We start from the raw sequence: 16,814 nt of genomic DNA, 5'->3' as shown, positions 1-16,814 counted from the left end.
ATTTCACCCACTGTAGAACGGTTAAAACAAGCTGTACAGGGGTTCAGGATGCCAGTTTCTGTAAGTTTAATTTTTGTGCTAGCTCTGATGGGACTGTTTGAGGTCTGAGGGGTCTAGCTACAGGTGAGAGGATGGCTCATGGCCCCTCATAAGGCTGTTGGCATGAGTGGTTAGATACTACGGTAGTGCCTAGAGGAAGTGGTCAGTCTTCACTTGTCATTTTTTTCCTTAGACTTTGAAGATTTTTAGTCTTTATTCACTCCATTCTCTATTCCCCTTTTCTTTTATGTTCTACCTTATCCCCATCTGTCTTTGTGGTCCTGCTTCATTTGTAGTAAGTACTCAAGTGGAAGCAGCCTTGCTTCATAATTATGAAGCAGGAATGTATTTCTTGTACAGCTGAAGGAAAAGGAGGCAGAAATTATAAGCGACTTGACCAATGCCAGAAGGAGGGAGTGTGTCAGAGCTAGGATTAGAATATGGGTGTGTCAGCCAAATTTTCTGATTGTCCATTGGTTCTGGGTGCCCAGTTTTTGAAACAGCTTGGTCTTTGGTTATCAAAATTGCTCACACCTGGAATTTCATTTGATATCTGTGGGAACTGTGGGTATTTACCACCTCTGGAAAATTAGGCCCAATATGGGTGTCCAGAAGTTGAGAAACATAAAACTAGTGCCAGTTTCTTAAAAGCAGCCCCTCTTGTCTATCCTAGGCTGCACCTCTCTATTGAACTGACCCTCTTTAGAGCTAATGGCACAACATTTGCTCAGCCAAAGAGCTGTCCCACTTGCAGCCAGACAGAAGCAGCAACCCAGGTGCCACTTGCCTTTTACAGCCGTAAACTGGGCTGAGGTACTGTGATAGTGCTGGGCAATAGCACCTATTGAGTTTGGGGGGTGGGGGAGGAACAAGCCTGCCTGTATCAGAAGGCCCCTCCCCTAGCCTGAGAGGAGGAAGCACTAAATCCAGGGTTCAAGTAAAGGCAGGGGACAAGGAATGATGAAACAGGGTCACAAGGTCAAAAGCAGGAAGCCAGAGGGGTGCTGGGAAATAGTAGCTGAGCCAGCATTCAGGTCACTGCTGCTTTAATCACTGACTCCAAAGCAGACCTCATTAAGAGGGGCTGAGGAGGACTGAGAGACTAATCAGGCCATTAGGCAGATGGTACAAAAGGCACAGGAAGAAGGTGGGGTAGGAGAGTCTGTTCTTCCCTGCTCACCTTCGGAGCTGAGGGCTCCACAGGACTGTTGGATGGAGAACATAGGTAGAGGTGGTGCAGAATAATAGTGTAAATAAACTGCACTGGGGGTGTTTTACCCAAAAAAGGTTTCTGAACTCTGTGTACTTGAGCAGAGGTGGGTGGGAGAGGGCCCTGCCACACATGGGGGTTTGTCTGGGATCTTAGCCAGTGCAAAGGTTTGGCGGCCTGGACGATGGAGGAGACCCTACAGTGGCTGATAAAACAGCAAGAAGAAACTGAGAAGTCCCTGCAAAGTTTCCAACAACCCTATCACATGGAGAGGCAGGCCTCGCAGCAGCAAAGCTTGCAGGATTTCATGAGAGAACAAGCCAATATGTAGCAGCTCCTACAGAATGGTGAGTCCCATGATGGGGGAATGATAACCAGACACAGGGCCTATGGAAGATGGGCCCTGCTGATGATCCTGATGCATTCTGGGCACTTTTGAGAGGGTAGCTATGGGTGCAGGTTGGAATAGGGGAACTTTTTTTTTTTTTTTTTTTTTTTTTTTAAAGAGAGGCATTGCTTTAATTACAAGAAATATCGTTTAACAGGGTATTAGGCACACCTAAGACATGAAAGGACTTGGATGCTGACAGAGAGCTCTAGTGGAAACAAAGAATGAAGGAATCTGGTATTACAAAAGACAGTGGTTACCAGAGGGAAAGCTGTTCCCCAGAGATGGTTGTTTCCTGAAAAAGCTTTACCATCTGGGAACTTTATATAAAAATCAATAAACAGTCCATGTCACTTGCTTAATTTTGTTTGGTCCAACTAATTGCTCCAAGGCTTCTCGGGAACGATCTGTTATCAGTGGGCATCCATGAAACAGCAGAATATAGATCTCTGGACAGCAGGTAAGGACAGCTTCCACAGCTACATCTGTTAGAGTCACACAGCGTTCCATGTGGATCTCCTTTAAATTCTTTGAACACATTCCACTAACTAGTGCTATGACACCATTATCAGTCACCTGAGTAGATGAAAAATCCACACTATGTAGAAATCTGCAGTTCTGTCCAAGTGCATGCAGGGATGCATCGGTGATGCCTGAGCAGCTGCCTAAGTTAACTATTTGTAGAAGATGGCAATTGAGTGCCAGAGCAAGAACTCCGCTGTCTGATACATTGCAGCATCTTTTAAATGAGGCTTCACGTAAATAAGGGCAAGACAAGGCCAGAGCTCTGACTCCTTCTGAAGTGATGGCTAGTCTGTTTTCTTTACAAGAATTTAAGTTAATTTTTTTCAGTTGCTTGCAATTACAAAGTTGCAGCAGGGCAGTATCTGAAATATCACAATCTCTAAGATCTAGCATCTCCACTGCTGGGTGCAGCACCTCACTGATGTTTGAATCATTTATCCGCCCTTGCATACTCATTAATTTTATCAGCTTATCTTTTATGTTGGGAGGCAAAGGCTTAATAGGGGAACTTGGGCCCTGAGTCTGGCTCCCTATCTGTAGGGGGAAGCCCAAGTGGCCTATAAGGCTCTGAATGAGACTTAGGCCAGGAATTACAAGGCAGTGAGGGCAGCCATCTTGGAGCAGGTGGGGCTGTCCACTGAGAAGTGCCACTGAAAGTTCTGATATGCAAGGTGGGCTGGGGGTTTATGGTCCTGGGCATTCACCCAAAGGCAGATGGACTGGGTCATCTTCTGGCTGAGACCATACACCCAAACTGGGAGGGAAATAATGGGAGCTCCAGTGCTAGAACAGTTCCCCAGGGCCTTCCTGAGAACATACCAGTGTGGGTCAGGAAGCATCTACTGGGTTTGATGGATTCGGCCATGATATTAACTGAGGAATGCAAAGAGGTGGACTTTCCCAGGAAAGGAGGACAACCCTATAGGGGTCTGGAGCATGGGAGGCAGACCAGAGACCCTCAGCAGGAAGGGAAGAGAGACATGTGACAGGGACACACAGAAAGGGATTGCCTGTACATGGACTGTGGTTTGGTGAGTTTCGTAGTTGGGCCAGAACTAGAGAGAAGCAATGGACAAACTGTCTACACTTCAGTTATGGTGGGGAGGAAACTCAGGAGGGGCCTTGTGGATACAGCCTCAGCTTGCTCTTTGGTCTGGAGGGACCCGTTGAAGTCTCACTGGATGATTCTAGGACAGTGGTTCTAAAACTTCTGCACGGGTGACCTTTTTCAGAGGCTTGCTATGTGAATGTGACCCCTCCCTTATCAATTGAAAACACGATTTATAATGTTTATAATGTTTATCTATTTAACACGATTATAAATGGTGCAGGCAAAGCATGGTTTGGGGTGGAGGCTGACAGCTCAGGACCCCCCATGTAATAATCTCACAACCCCATGAGCGGTCCCACCACTCAGTTTGAGAACCCCTGTTCTAGGAGCAACTATGAACATAGTGAGTCTATGCGGATAAGAGGCATGGGCACCCTATGGCATGGGTGCCCCTTGAGTTCTGTGGGAGGTTTTGTTGGAAACAGGTCAAGGTAGTAGACGGGCTGCCCTATCCTATTGTACTGGGCACTGACTGGAACCCTCTCCCACTAGGGAAACAAGGCAGTATAAGGAATCCCAGGGTGGGGAAAAGGAAGCTACAGGGGAGAGAAAAGAGAATGAGGTGAAAGGAGAAGCAGTAGAAGTCTCCAGACAACAAAGCCTAAGTGAGAAGGAAAGGAGAGTCCTTCTGGAAACTGAGGGTGCGAGGATAGGAATGGAAGAAGGAGGTACAGGGGAAATAGCCCCAACTTCTTAGTAGAGGCCGGGGGACCTATGAAGTCACCTGCCATACAGCCCCAAGGAGAAAAAACCCAGGCATAATTTTGAGGATTGGGAGAACCTGGGGCCCAGAGTGAACAGGGAGGAAAAGGGAGTAACCTTGATCCACTGCCAGATACAAAGAGAGAGAATTTTGTGAACAATTCCTCCAAGTACCTGTGGTGTGAAGACTTGTGGGTTGAGCCTGAGCTGTGGGGGTATCCTTCTCCCTCTAAGTGGGATTTCTGTGGGTGGAGACTGACCAGACAGTACGACTGACCCAGATGATCACCCTAGGGATAGAGAGACTCCACAGGGAGGAACCTCCGGTAAGGGATGGAGATTGAGGGGGGGAGGTGTGTGACAGACTGCTGGGCACAGCAGCTCTAATTCACTACACCAGAGAAGACCTCATTAAGAAGACCTGTGCCAAACTGATGGGCTGAGGAGAACTGAGAGGCTAATTAGGCAGATAGCACAAAAGGAACAGGAAGGAAGTGCGGGGAGGCAGAAAGAAAGAGCACTTTTCCCTGCTTGCCCCAGGAGCTGAGGGTTCTCCAAGACCACTGGAGTGGCATAGTGTACAGGAGCAGTGCCAGGGTTTTTGGCACCGTAGGCGAAGGCCGGCTCACCAGTCCTGTAGCTCCGGTGGACCTCCCGCAGGCGTTCCTGCAGATGGCTGCGGATGGTCTGCTGGTCCTGTGGCTCCGGTGGACCTGCTGCAGGCATGCCTGTGGATGCTCCACCGGAGCCGCGGGACCAAAAGACCCTCTGCAAGCATGCCTGCGGGAGCTCTACCAGAGCAGTCTGCCACCCTCCCAAATCCTAGTGCCCTAGGCAACCACCTAGGTTGCCTAAATTGAAGTGCTGGCCCTGATAGTATAGAGTATATGGGTAGTGTCAACTAATATTGTAAATACACTGCACCTGGTGTTTGACCAGAAACAAGGTCTTTGAAGTATAGGTGGAGCTGAATAGAGGGGAAGAGACCCTGCCCCAGTTACTCTTCAATCAAATTACTGGCTCTAGCCATAGGCTCTGAAAGTCGGTGCTGGAGAAGTGACCTATAACTAACCTGCATTTGTAAAGCAAAACCCCTATGCTTTCATGTCATTTTTCTCTCCAAGACCAGAAACTTACTGAAAAACCAGGATTTACCTCGCCAGTCTGAAAAGGGATGGAGCTGCACCTCTGGACCTTTCCACTGTTGACAAGTCCCAGGCTAGTAGACACGATGTAAAATTTCCCATGGAACAGAATCAGGGCCCCTCTTCAGTCCAAGCGGAGGGTAATGCACAGAATTAGCCCCCGTCAGCCGCAGTTTGGCTCTTCGGCATTCTCTGACTTTCACTCCCCTAAAATCTGCAACCCACGAAGGGAAACTGGTTTGACTGTGAGAGGGATAGTCACGCTGGCCGCCCCTGTAAGTAACACGCCGTTCTTCGCCGCCTCCTTTGCTCCGCACGATCTTAACATTTCACAACCAGCCTCTCCCGCTGTGCCCTCCCCGTGCGTGGAATGACCAATCCGTGCGGCTCCCGGACCACTGCCCTCCTCTTCCTCCTGCCCTGCCAGCCGCTGCGCGCTTGAATCACACACACGCCGCCTTCTCCCCCACCGATTCACAGCCCCTCCTGGCACGACGTTGGCCTTTCACGCTGCAGCCTTGCACTCCTACGCCCACCTCCGCGTTCCAGCCCGGCCAGCCGCTGCAGACGCAGGAGCCCGGGGGCCTCCTCCGGAGCATGAGTCACTTTCACGCTTTCCCCTCCGCCAAGCCTGCGAGCTCCCCAGCCGCCCCCTCTGCCCGCCGCTGATTGGCCGAGCGGCGGGTGCGCTGCGGTGTGGAGGGGCGGCCGGCGGCGCTTACAAAGCGCGGCGGCGAAGGTCACGGGCGGAGGATTGGCTGGCGAGGGAGCGCGTGGAGGGCCCGGCGCGTTCCACGCGCGGCTACTCCGCGTTCCACGGGCCGCTGCCGAACGTTCCACGCGCCGCGGCCGAGCCCCGCTCCGGCAATGGAGGCCGTCAGCGCGCTGCTGGCCGGCTGCCCGGTGGCCGGGGGGCTGGGGGTCACCGTCTGCGCTGCCGCCGGGCTGCTGCTCTACAAGATCGCGCGGAGGTAAGGGGCGGCCTCTTCCTCTGCCGCCTGGGCGCGGGAACCGGAACCGAGCCGGCCCGCTGCCGCCGGGCGCCTCCAGTAGGCGCGCTGCCGGGAGGAGGCGCGCTCCGCCGGGGCTCGCGGCTTTCCCGGCTGCCTCGCTCCCCCCACGCGGGGCCGCCTTTGTACGGAGGCGGCGATGGGTGTCTGGGTCCTGCTGCTGCCGCGGGAGGCGGGGAGCCCTGCCTCGGGGACGCACGCTGGCTGCGGCCGAAGGGGAATCCCCTAGCGGGGGAACGTGGGGACTTGGGTCCCGGGCGCTGCCGCCGCCGCCGCCGCGGATGGGGCTCTTCGGGCGCTTGGTGTGGCATTGGCGCTGCCGGCTGAGCGGGCTGCAGGAGCGGGGACGACACGTGGAGGGGACCGTGCTTGCCATGTGGGTGACTCCGTAGGGAGGTGGAGCGCGGGTAAGCTGCAGGGGGGGAAATAAAGGGGTAGGAAGCCCGGAGCCCTCTGCGAAGCAAGGGAGGAGACGTACCTCTCCCCCGAGCTTGTCACTGAAGCAGAGGCAGCAAAAGAGGGATTAGGCACCGTGAAGAAAAGACCCCGGCCTCGGAGAGCTTTGGCACAGAGCACGGCTGGAGTAGGAAGGGCGGATAATTTCTCAAGTTCACGAGAAATAGGCGGGACCTAGAGCAGGCAGTCCATGAACCGCGGGAGCTGTCCTGTTCGGGTGCCATGGCTCTGCCTGATCCCCTAGGTATCTAAGTTCGAAGGAGGCTTATCAGCAAATGGCTCTAAAGGTCAATTTCACCCGTAAACCGCGGAAAAAAGATATTTCTCTGGATTATCAACATTTGCTGCTCAGAAAAATGCTGCTTCAGCACTTCTTAGTTTGATTTAAGGCTACTTGCTTTGTATATTTTGACACGATGTTGACAACATGTGTTTTAACAGTTATAAAGCTTTGAAATTCCAAAAGTAGTTGTCTCCTGCCGTTCATTTTCCACAACTGTAAAAATTTAAATTGATAAAAGTTGAAAAAATGCTTAAAAATTCGTATTTGTCAAAATTATTTAAAAAAAAAAAAACAAATTCTGTCAAGTCTAGTTATAAGCTTTTTGTGGCGAACATTGTCTTTACATGATCCTTCCGTGCCAAGCACAATGGTGCCTCAGTTGCTCTTGGAACTTTGGGGTGTTATGGTAAAATTGTGTATGGTCAAATATGTAGAATGGGTGAGAGTGTAACTGACATTTCTGTCTGTGTTAATTTCTTCCATAATTTCAGTATCTGTCTAGGAAACAAAATTCCAAAATGGGCAAAAATTTGAGCAGTATGGAAGCGGTTATTTGTAGGGGATAGCCAGATAGCTTTGGGAATGTGGAAAAATGTATTTTCTGTTGTTCTGTTCCATAACTAAACACCAAGCACTTGGCTATTATAGGAGATATGTAAATTCATAAAATCTAAAGTGTCTTCCCTTTTTCCAGTAGATAGCTTGTTGGCTGGCATTTTTTGTTAACTATATTACAGTACGTTATTTACCCAAGTCTCATGGCAGCTCTGCACTTAAAAGCTGCAGCTGCACAGTGCTTAAGGGCTAATCTGTACTAGAAGTGCTATGTCTGTGCACTTGCACCAATGCAGCTGCTCTGCTGCCGTGTCTGGTGAAGATGCTCTGTGCTGATGGGAGAGCGTTCTCCCGTTGTCATAGCTATCACCTCTCATGGAGGTGGATTTAATATGTCAGCCAGAGAAGCTCTCCTGCTGACATAGTACTGTTCACATGAGTGCTTAGGTGGGTGTAACTTATTTTGCTCCGGAAGGTGGCTTATTTGCACCCCTGAGCAATATAAGTTTATTCCTGGTGGAATTCTGTGCCAAAAAATTTAAAAATTCTGCACACAATATTTTAACGTGCTCCATGTTTTATTTGTCAAAAGAACACAATATAATCACTCCAGTTTCAATTGTTTTGATGATTTATTTCAAACTACCTGTCAGCAAGTATGTCTAACAATACAGACAACAACAAGATGATTTCCCCATGAGTAGAGAATTACAGAAACCTCTGGTTAAGTGCCTCAGTCTGGGTGTGTCACACATGCCAGCTGGGCACATCTTGGGGAAAAACCCCTATCCCTCCTATCTCTTAGCTGATTCTCACTTTTTCCCCCAGCCTCCATAGGGTTACCATATTTCAAGTTTCTAAATAGAGGACAGTGGTGGTGGGGGGCAGTTGGAAAGGGGGCGTACAGCTGGGGAGTGCTGTAGAGGGTATTTGGGACATGCTGGAGGAGTGTGTACGCTGGGAGGAATTAGCAGCTCTACAGCATCTATTCTGCAGGATAAAATAAAATTCTTCACAGAACATTAATTCTGCATTATGCATTGGCTCAGAATTCCCCCGGGAGTATAAATTATACCAAAGTGAGTGTAGACCTGTCCTTAGTGAAGACATGCTGAGGGGAGAGCTCCCGTTGGCATAGTTAATCCACCTCTGTAAGAGGCAGTAGCTATGTCAATTGGAGAAACTCTTCTATGTCATAGCACTATTTGCACTGGGTGTTAGGTCAGTGTGTTGCTCAGGGATGTGGATTTTTCACAACCCCGAGCGACCTATTTATACCGAAGTAAGTTCGTAGTGTAGACTTGGCTTCAGGCTTTGAGATTTCCTTTCCGTCTTCAATATTAATTAAAAAAATAAAAGCAAATGGGGGAGGTGAGAGATACTTGCTTGTTTTGCAGACTTTGGTTTCGTTGACTTGCGGGGGACCAGGGGGGTGTATAAGTGCAATGTAACAGTATCCCACTAGGGAAAGCAATGCCAAGATAGTACACTCATGCCATACAGTGGTGCAATATAACAACTTGGAAAGGTACGCAGGGGTTAATGCTGCTATTTAGGCTTTGAAAAAAAACAACAAGGTGTCTGGTGGCACCTTAAAGATTAACAGATTTATTTGGGTATAAGCTTTTGTGAGTAAAAAAACCTCACTTCAGATGCATGGAGTGAAAGTTAAAGATGCAGGCATTATACAATGACACATGAAGAGAAGGGAGTTACCTCACAAGTGAAGAACCAGTGTTGACAGGGCCGATTCAATCAGGGTGGTTGTAGTCCACTCCCAATAATGGATGAGGAGGTGTCAATTGCAGGAGAAGCAAAGCTGCTTTTGTAGTGAGCCAGCCACTCCCAGTCCCTATTCAAGCCCAAATTAATGGTGGTAAATTTGCAAATGAATTTTAGTTTTGCTTTGTTAGGCTTTGGTTATTTTTGGTGATTCCTACTGTTTCGAACGGAGTTGTGCTGGCCTAAGGAAGCTTTAAAACCTTGTATAAGCTTGTATTTGTTACCTTTTCCCCTTTTTCAGGCTCATTCCTTGCAAACATTGTTTTTTATAGCCTTGTGTATCTGGGGAGGAGTCAGGATTTGTAACGCACACAGGGAGCTGAGCTGAGTTGAATTTGAAAAGTTTAGAACTAACATAACTTGAAACCAGTGTTTGGGGATATGTGCTTTTTGACAAGACATGTAACAGAGCAAGCTTGGGCATCCTGTCACCCATAAAGTGCTTCATTGGAGTAGGAGACGGTCCCCATGACTAGTGTAAGGATCATTTACAGTTTGAAGTTTCAAATGGAGATAAGGCACCTACAGCAGAATAGTTCAGGTTTATTCTAAAACATGTAGGCTTTATATAAATGAATAAATAGGACAACAATCAGTGTTTCTCCCATGTACAGGACCTGACATTTCCATTTGATATTAAGGTTAGATAAGAAACTGATGGCCTGCAGCTATTGTCCATGAAATAAGCCTGCTTCCATGACCATGGTTAGTGCTGATTTAGCCAAAGTACCCCTTGAGGCAGTGGAATGACTTTGCTTTTCTTAAGTGGCTCGAGTGGAATGTGTTTGTGGAATCCAGAGAATTGTAGCTTTTTTTGAGCCCCTTCTATACAGGGAAATTATCCATGTTCTGAAAACCTTCTCAGGGACTGGTCTTCAGAACTGTTTGCGGGTAACATAGCTGTGCTGAGCACTGCCGGGGCAAAATATTCCAAAAACTATTCCACCAGTGCTTCCCAGTCTCTCGGAGGTGCTGTTAGCAGACCATGAAAGGGCCGATGGGGTGGCAGCAACGTCTCTGCAGAATTCTCTACTGGGCTGGAGGTCTGGAGCAGTACCTGGAAGAAGTGTGAATTGTCTCATTCAAATTAATGGATTGTTAACTCTGAAACCCCTGCTGCTAATGGGCCACCCCCAAGGCAACCTGGGTTTCTGAGTGGGGTGAATGGGGTAGTTAGCACCTATCGTTGTTGCATAATATCTGCAGACCTAGGTTACACTCAGGTCACTGGGCATGTCTACCCTTGCTCTGCCTGCAGCAGGAAACAGGTTCCTAGCTGCAGTGTAGATGTCAGTTTCCAGTCAAATTACTGTACTTGGGAGCATATTTCCATTGAGGGACAGTTTTTCAAGCAATTTCAATCCTTGCTGGAAGCGGGAGGGGTTGGTGTGGAGGGGGTACTCAGGGAGACTGGTGTAGTCTTGGGGATTGAGAACACTGATTTAAGATGTAGCATTAACTCTCTGATCAGAGGGGTGTGGCTGCCTCTAGGAAAGATTTAACACCAAAAAAAAGGGTAAATTTGTTAAATAATACATTTTAAAATTTGATCCAACCTTGGGTCATTCTAGAACCTTGGAACAGTTTCCTTGGAGTCCAGCCTGGGGAAATCTCTCCCTGCCCATGCTTTCGTCCCTCACTCCTCCCCTGCAATTAGATGGGTAATATCCCACCCATGCGCTCTCACCACAAACCATCATCCCCTTCGTGAGGTTGGGATCTTCTGATTTTTGAACCCATTTCCATGGCAACACATTACAGGGACACATAAGGGGGATTATTGCTTCTTATCCCGAATAAGCAGGAGGGGCTGGAGAAATCTTGATCCTTTGTGTGAAGGAAGGGTTCATATTTAACCCTTTGTGGCCGTTCACCTGCCCTGATAAGGATGCAGAATCTGGAGGTGAGAAACAGAAGCATGTTTGGGGGAACGGAACTTCCATGCTCTTTCTGCAGTAGAAAGTGCTCTTGTACGTATTAATTTAGTTCTGCTGTGTAGCTCTGGTACCAGCAAACCTTTGGATGGGACGAAAGCACGCCTTTTCTCCTAGTTTCTCAGAGACAGGCCAATAGACCCCACCCCCATTTTGTGTCTGTGTCATCCAGTACTATATCATCCTTAAAGGCCTGAGAAGCATGTTCTCTAGCACACCTGTCAGGAGGAGTCAGATGTAGACTGAAGTGTGCCTCACGTGGACCTCAAACGCCCGTATGGTGGTCTGCTTGGCTGCTGAAAGGGGAATGCCAGTAGACTGTGGCTTACTTGGACTGGCCACCTAATCTATAGGAAGGGCATCTTCTCCCCTACCCCCGCCCATTTTAACAGTGTTCTTTCAATGCCTGTCTTGACTTGAGCACGTTGGGCATTAAAATATTTACAACATAAAAATAAATGGGGGGGGGGGCAGAAATGGACCTATGGGTCTGTTAACCTCTGAAGATTTTCTCTGTGTGGTCTTGTCTTCACTGCAGGGGAGAAGATACACTCTTAAGTAGCATTAACCAACATGAGCTAAAATCCTAGGGAAGCCAAGACTGTGTGCTTTTCACAGAAGTTAGCAGGTCCAGGTAAACCGTAGGCTCCCTCATAGTCTTTAATTGGACCTGGTAATTCATAAGAAGACTACAGACTGCCTTGTCTTCTCTAGAATTTCCACTGGGGTTCAGAATATGCCTTTTTTTTCCCTAATGAAAAATCACCGTGTTTGTGTGTGTGTGAGATTCATGCTCCATTCTCAACCCTGGGGACCAACAACCTCATCTTAACCATAAAGCAGGTACAGCACAACAGCCGCTAGGCAGGCTTGCTCACAAATGTTTTAATGTTGTGGTAAGGAAACATGAGCTAGGGATCGAAGTCTCATGCCCACTTACTTGTTGTGTGCTCTGCTGAGATTGCCGTGAAGGGAACCAGTTGTGCTGGTGTTTTTGAGAGGTGCACACCTGGGTACTAAGACCACTTAGTTATAACTTAGGCAGCAAATAAGACTGTTTACTATCTCCAGGGTAGCCAACTCTTGCAATTTTAGTACGAGTTTCATGGTATTTGGTGTGGGGGGCCTGGGCATTCTTTTTCACGCTCTGTCAGTACCCGGCCTGGGCTGGGGAAGCTAATGATCCAACCAGCGGACCAAATTCAGTGATGAATCCTGATCGTGTGCCACCTGAGGCACATTACACATAGGTTGAGATATTTGGTGTTTTTCTTAATGTTCCAGTTTGTGATTACATGAGAATCCGTTTTTATCTTTAAAAAAGCCAGCCCTCATGATTGCAAAGAAAAGTTTGAAAATGTGACCAGAGTGTACCTTATGGACTCAGAAACTGGAAGACAAAGAGTACCCGTGATTTTTGGAATGCCGGGGGTTAACATTGCTGTGTCTCTGATCCAGAATGCTCACCAGTGAAGACCATCTTTCTCTGGCCCAAAATCTCCAGGACTCTCCCATTCACACCTGCTAACCAGTAGACTGTTGGTTTCAATATGTGTTTGTTTCTCTCTCCTTTCTTCTCCTCCCCAACCTACTCTATTGATGGCCATAGAGCCCACTATGGGGATGGGTATTCTGGTGTAGGGCAGCATTTTTATCGCAGCTGTATGACTTCCCACACCACCTTGAACTTCGCTGGTAGAAAGAAGCAGCACTGTTGGGCTGGGTGGGAAAAACTCAAGAGCTGAATCTGACCCTTTTTTATATGCCAAGTCTCCTGTCTCAAATAGGAGTGTCTTGCATTAAGGGGTGTACTCATATCCTTACCACACTCCTTTTAACTCCTGCCATCTAGCTAGCATTTCGTATCCTGACATTTATAATCTCATCACTGGTGGTAACGGTGGCTGCTGCTTCTCACTGGCTCTCTGAGATTCACCCAACTCCTTCAGTCGGTAGCTCCCCTTGCAGCAGGGTCCTTTGTGGATTGTGGAGGGAACAGTTCCCCATCAGCAGAGAATGTGTAGAAGATCTTTAACAGAACTAATTCTGTAACAATGCCAGCAGTGCTCCCTTTGACACGAGGCCAGGATGGCCAGCAGAGAGCTCCTTGCTGTGACTAATCTCTGGCCATGTCTCTTAGGCAGGAGCAGGGAAAGCAGTCTTGGAGGCACCAAGGGAGAAGTGGGGGGAAAAGATGGCAGGAGTCATGGGACTGGAGGCTGAAAGGGGCGCGAAGGTGGGAAAAGGGGCAAGGGAAAGAAAGCGCCTAGCCTTACCATCTGTACCTAGTTGGCATCCTCAGAGAATCTTTCTCGGCTCTGATCTCTTGGCATAGACCCCATGCTAAGGCACTGGGAGGGTTTATAAGCATGTTATGTGCTGGCTTTTGAGTTTGCAGTTGTCAGTATGATCCCTCATCAAGGGCTGCTGGGTACAGGGCCGGCTCCAGGCCACAGCGCGCCAAGCACGTGCTTGGGGCGGCATGCCGCAGGGGGCGCTCTGCCGGTTGCCGGGAGGGCGGCAGGCAGCTCCGGTGGACCTCCCGCAGGCGTGCCTGCGGAGGTTCTGGTGGTCCCGCGGCTCCGGTGGAGCATCCACAGGCATGCCTGCGGGAGGTCCACCGGAACCGTGGGAACACCGGACCCCCCGCAGGGAAGCCTGCGGCAGGTCCACCGGAGCTGTGGGACCGGCGAGCGGCAGAGCGCCCCCTGCAGCGTGCCACTGTGCTTGGGGCAGCAAAATTGCTAGAGCCAGCCCTGGTTGGATAATCCAGGACTCAAAGGGAGCTGTTCTGTGGGTCCCAGCAGAGCTGGCCACGGTCCATTAATGAACGAGTGCCAATGCTCTGGGTGGGTTGGCTTCTGCCTCTGTCCTGAGGGCTTGTGAGAATGAGATGCCTACAGATGGGCATTTCTGCTCCTGTTCCACCAACTGCTGTAGTTCAAATGAGCCTTTGTGGCCAGCTGATTGACTGTGGACGGTGGCTGCGAGAAGAACTTGGGCAGATTTTCAGCTTCATCTTTAAGGCAGCTTTTCCTGGGGGCCCTAAGGCGTCTGTGTCTTGCAATGAGGTTGTGTTGCAGAGAATGGTGTTGGGTATGTGCAGAGCAGCAAGAAGCCTTTTCCCCTCTACTTGCTTCCCATGGCATTTCTACTGCCCAAGAGAACTGAAGTAGTTCCTGCTTCAGTTTGCCCTGGCACTGGGTGGCCAGGCAGCTTTCATTCACAGTGAGCACAGGGTATGTAAACACTGGTGGGTAGAAGAACCCTGTATACCACCTTCCTCTCACCAACTCCTTGAGACTTAGTGATCCACAGGCCTGCAGAAAAGCTGTTGTCACTGAGGGTCCCCCTGTTTGTTCAGTGGATTTCACTTGAAAGGATCGGAGGGGGCTACAGAACATGCTTCCCCTAAATGGGGTTAGTTGGGGTTTACTCTCTGTCCCAAGGTCTGTTGTACCTGGGCTGGGGGCAGGGCCTTCTTGGCTCAAGAATAGCCTTCTTAAGCAAATCCATTGGCTGCCCTGAATGCTCTATAAGGCTTTTCTACACAGGTCAGTTAGTCTCCGGTCCTCCTGCATCCCCTGTCCATTGGCTGTTCCTTGGAGCTGTGTTTCTGACTCTTCCATCCCCTAGTCTGTGGCTGTCACTCAGCCATTGGACTGATTTATTTTAATGGCAGATTTCTGTATTTGTTTATAGAGTAACCATCTGAGGTGGGCAATCACCTCCTGCTGGGGTTGTCAGATTGGCATTTATCAGCAGACCAAGCCCCTACCCCTTTCTTTGAGTTGAGTATCTGGCCCGAGTATCTGGCCCAACCATCTTGCCCACTGCCCAGAAGAAGGGCAGGCCAGATAAGTACTTCACCTTGTTTTGTAGTCCCAATGGCCAGTGAATGTTTCTTGAGTTTAATCATTCAAGCGCCTGTCCTGCATGCTTGTCTAGCTGTAGCTGCACAGATACAGTGGTGTTGAGTGAGATATAAGCACCCAGATGATAGTTACACAGATGCCTGGCTCTGCCTATAACTTAATGCAGATTTGAATACCCACTGGGCAGGGCCGCCCAGAGGATTCATGGGGCCTGGGGCAAAGCAATTTTGCGGGCCCCTTTCATTAAAAAAAAAAAAAAAAAAAAATTGCAATACTATAGAATACTATATTCTCGTGGGGGCCCCCTGGGGTCTGGGGCAAATTGCCTCACGCACCTTTCCCCTCCCCGCCCCCGGCAGCCCTGCCGCTGGGCACCAGGACAGAAGTCTTATTGGTAAAATACCGAAAAGGAAAGAGATTGGAGGCTGAGAGCAGATTCCACACAGCAGAAGGACTGGAAGTTTCTCTTAGCAGCTGGAGCTCCTGTGTATTTTTTGCGTGCCCTGCTGCTGCAGACGTATTGGACAAGCGTCAAAGGAGAACTCCACCTCTCTGCCTCCCTGGGTACAGATTGACCCTGTGGGATAAAATAAGACTCCAAACACAAGTGTTTACTGCAGTGCGCCATGGGGAGCTTTTCCCAAGGCTCTGTCCATTGGTGACACTGCCATTGTGTGGCATAACTAGAGACTGCTATTTTTGATTGGGTAGCAGCTGGCCCTGTCACTCTAGACAGCTGTTGTACACAGTCATTGATTGGCTGTTGGCTTGAACAGCTGTCCTTGTGCTCCCAGACCTGGTTGGCTGACTTTAATAAACCCAAACAGATTCACTGTAGTTCAAAGCACAGAGTTAAACTTGTTTCTTGGCTCTGTTCCTGGTTGAAGACCAAATCAGTGAGTTTTACCCGAGAGATCCTAGAGATCCAAATACGGAGACTTTAAGCAAAGCCTTTTTTGTGGTCTTCTCCAGTCAGGCCGCATCATGAAGGAGGCTAAACTTATTGAGATTCCTATTTTATCGAGATTGTTCTAAAATAGGGGGACTGGAAGGCTCAAGGGATTGGAGTTGCAGAACCTGTCCTCTCGAGGCTGATGGTTCAAACCCAGGCACAGAAAGATGGGGATTGGAAGTTGTTTCCTTCTGACAATCAGTGGCTTACGTGACAGTCTAGTTCCCAGTGGGCAGGAATCCATATCTCCAAAATCTCACTACTGCATTTTTGTTGGAAGAGAGACCACAAGTTGAATAGGGCACAGAGATTTAACTCCCCTCTTACCTCAAAAGGAGATGTTGACAAAGGAAGGCCTCCTGCCCAGTGCTTTAGATCTGTCTTGTGGATGGATAATTTTGTCTCCAGGGCTGCCAGTCTAGCACCTTGCCTGACAGTCTAATTAGCTGTTCCCTGTTTATGACAATGAATTCCTTGCTGTAGCTCTCTGCTTGCACAATGACAGTAGACCACTCAGTTTCGTTCTGCTTAGTGTGTCTGATTCTCATGCACTAGCCCAGTGTATTGGGTTTGGATTGTCAATACAGAGGTCTCGTAAGTAGTTGGCTTTTGAGCAAAAATTGCCTTCTCTGACTTTTGTTTTAAGATCATGGGAACACTGCTTAGGAATTAGAAAAGACCTATTAATCCTTCAGTCGTCCTTGCCCATCCATTTGCCTAGTGCTGTGTAAAAAGCTTCTGTTTACAATGTCTGAACTTTGGGCCAAATCTACCCGTGTTCCTTTTAATGTGAGGTGCGCCGAGCAGTTTGGGCACACAGCAGTTATCAGCTAGCCTCTCGTATTTC

At 48.9% G+C, this 16,814-nt stretch overlaps 2 protein-coding genes across 6 annotated transcripts in view; one reads left to right on the top strand and one right to left on the bottom strand.

The window, feature by feature from the left end:
• Positions 1 to 1,756: 1,756 nt before the first annotated feature.
• LOC115637076 (protein AMN1 homolog) lies at positions 1,757 to 2,829 on the bottom strand. Its single transcript, XM_030537919.1, has one exon. It carries the CDS (start codon positions 2,616 to 2,618, stop codon positions 1,971 to 1,973), a length of 648 nt encoding a protein of 215 aa, XP_030393779.1. The 5' UTR covers positions 2,619 to 2,829; the 3' UTR covers positions 1,757 to 1,970.
• A 3,158-nt stretch (positions 2,830 to 5,987) lies between these two features.
• The window catches only part of TMEM201 (transmembrane protein 201), a 54,830-nt gene continuing 44,003 nt past the window's right edge, over positions 5,988 to 16,814 (top strand). For 4 of the 5 annotated variants that reach the window (XR_003997141.1, XM_030537914.1, XM_030537912.1 and 1 more), the window contains exon 1: positions 5,988 to 6,091. Coding sequence is in view for 3 of the 5 variants with exons in the window: in XM_030537914.1 (XP_030393774.1) it covers positions 5,988 to 6,091 (104 nt within the window). In the remaining 2 variants the exon portion in view is untranslated. Of the gene's footprint in view, positions 6,092 to 6,251; positions 6,538 to 16,814 lie in introns of those variants that run through there. The other variant, XM_030537916.1, reaches the window with a different exon arrangement.

Source organism: Gopherus evgoodei, chromosome 18 (assembly GCF_007399415.2).
Source record: "Gopherus evgoodei ecotype Sinaloan lineage chromosome 18, rGopEvg1_v1.p, whole genome shotgun sequence".
Lineage (NCBI taxonomy): Eukaryota > Metazoa > Chordata > Testudines > Testudinidae > Gopherus > Gopherus evgoodei.
This window is presented reverse-complemented; position numbering and strand designations above follow the sequence as displayed.

Coding starts and splice junctions, on each gene's coding strand:
- LOC115637076 (XM_030537919.1), bottom strand. CDS start 2,618: ATGAGTATGCAAGGGCGGATAAATGATTCAAACATCAGTGAGGTGCTG.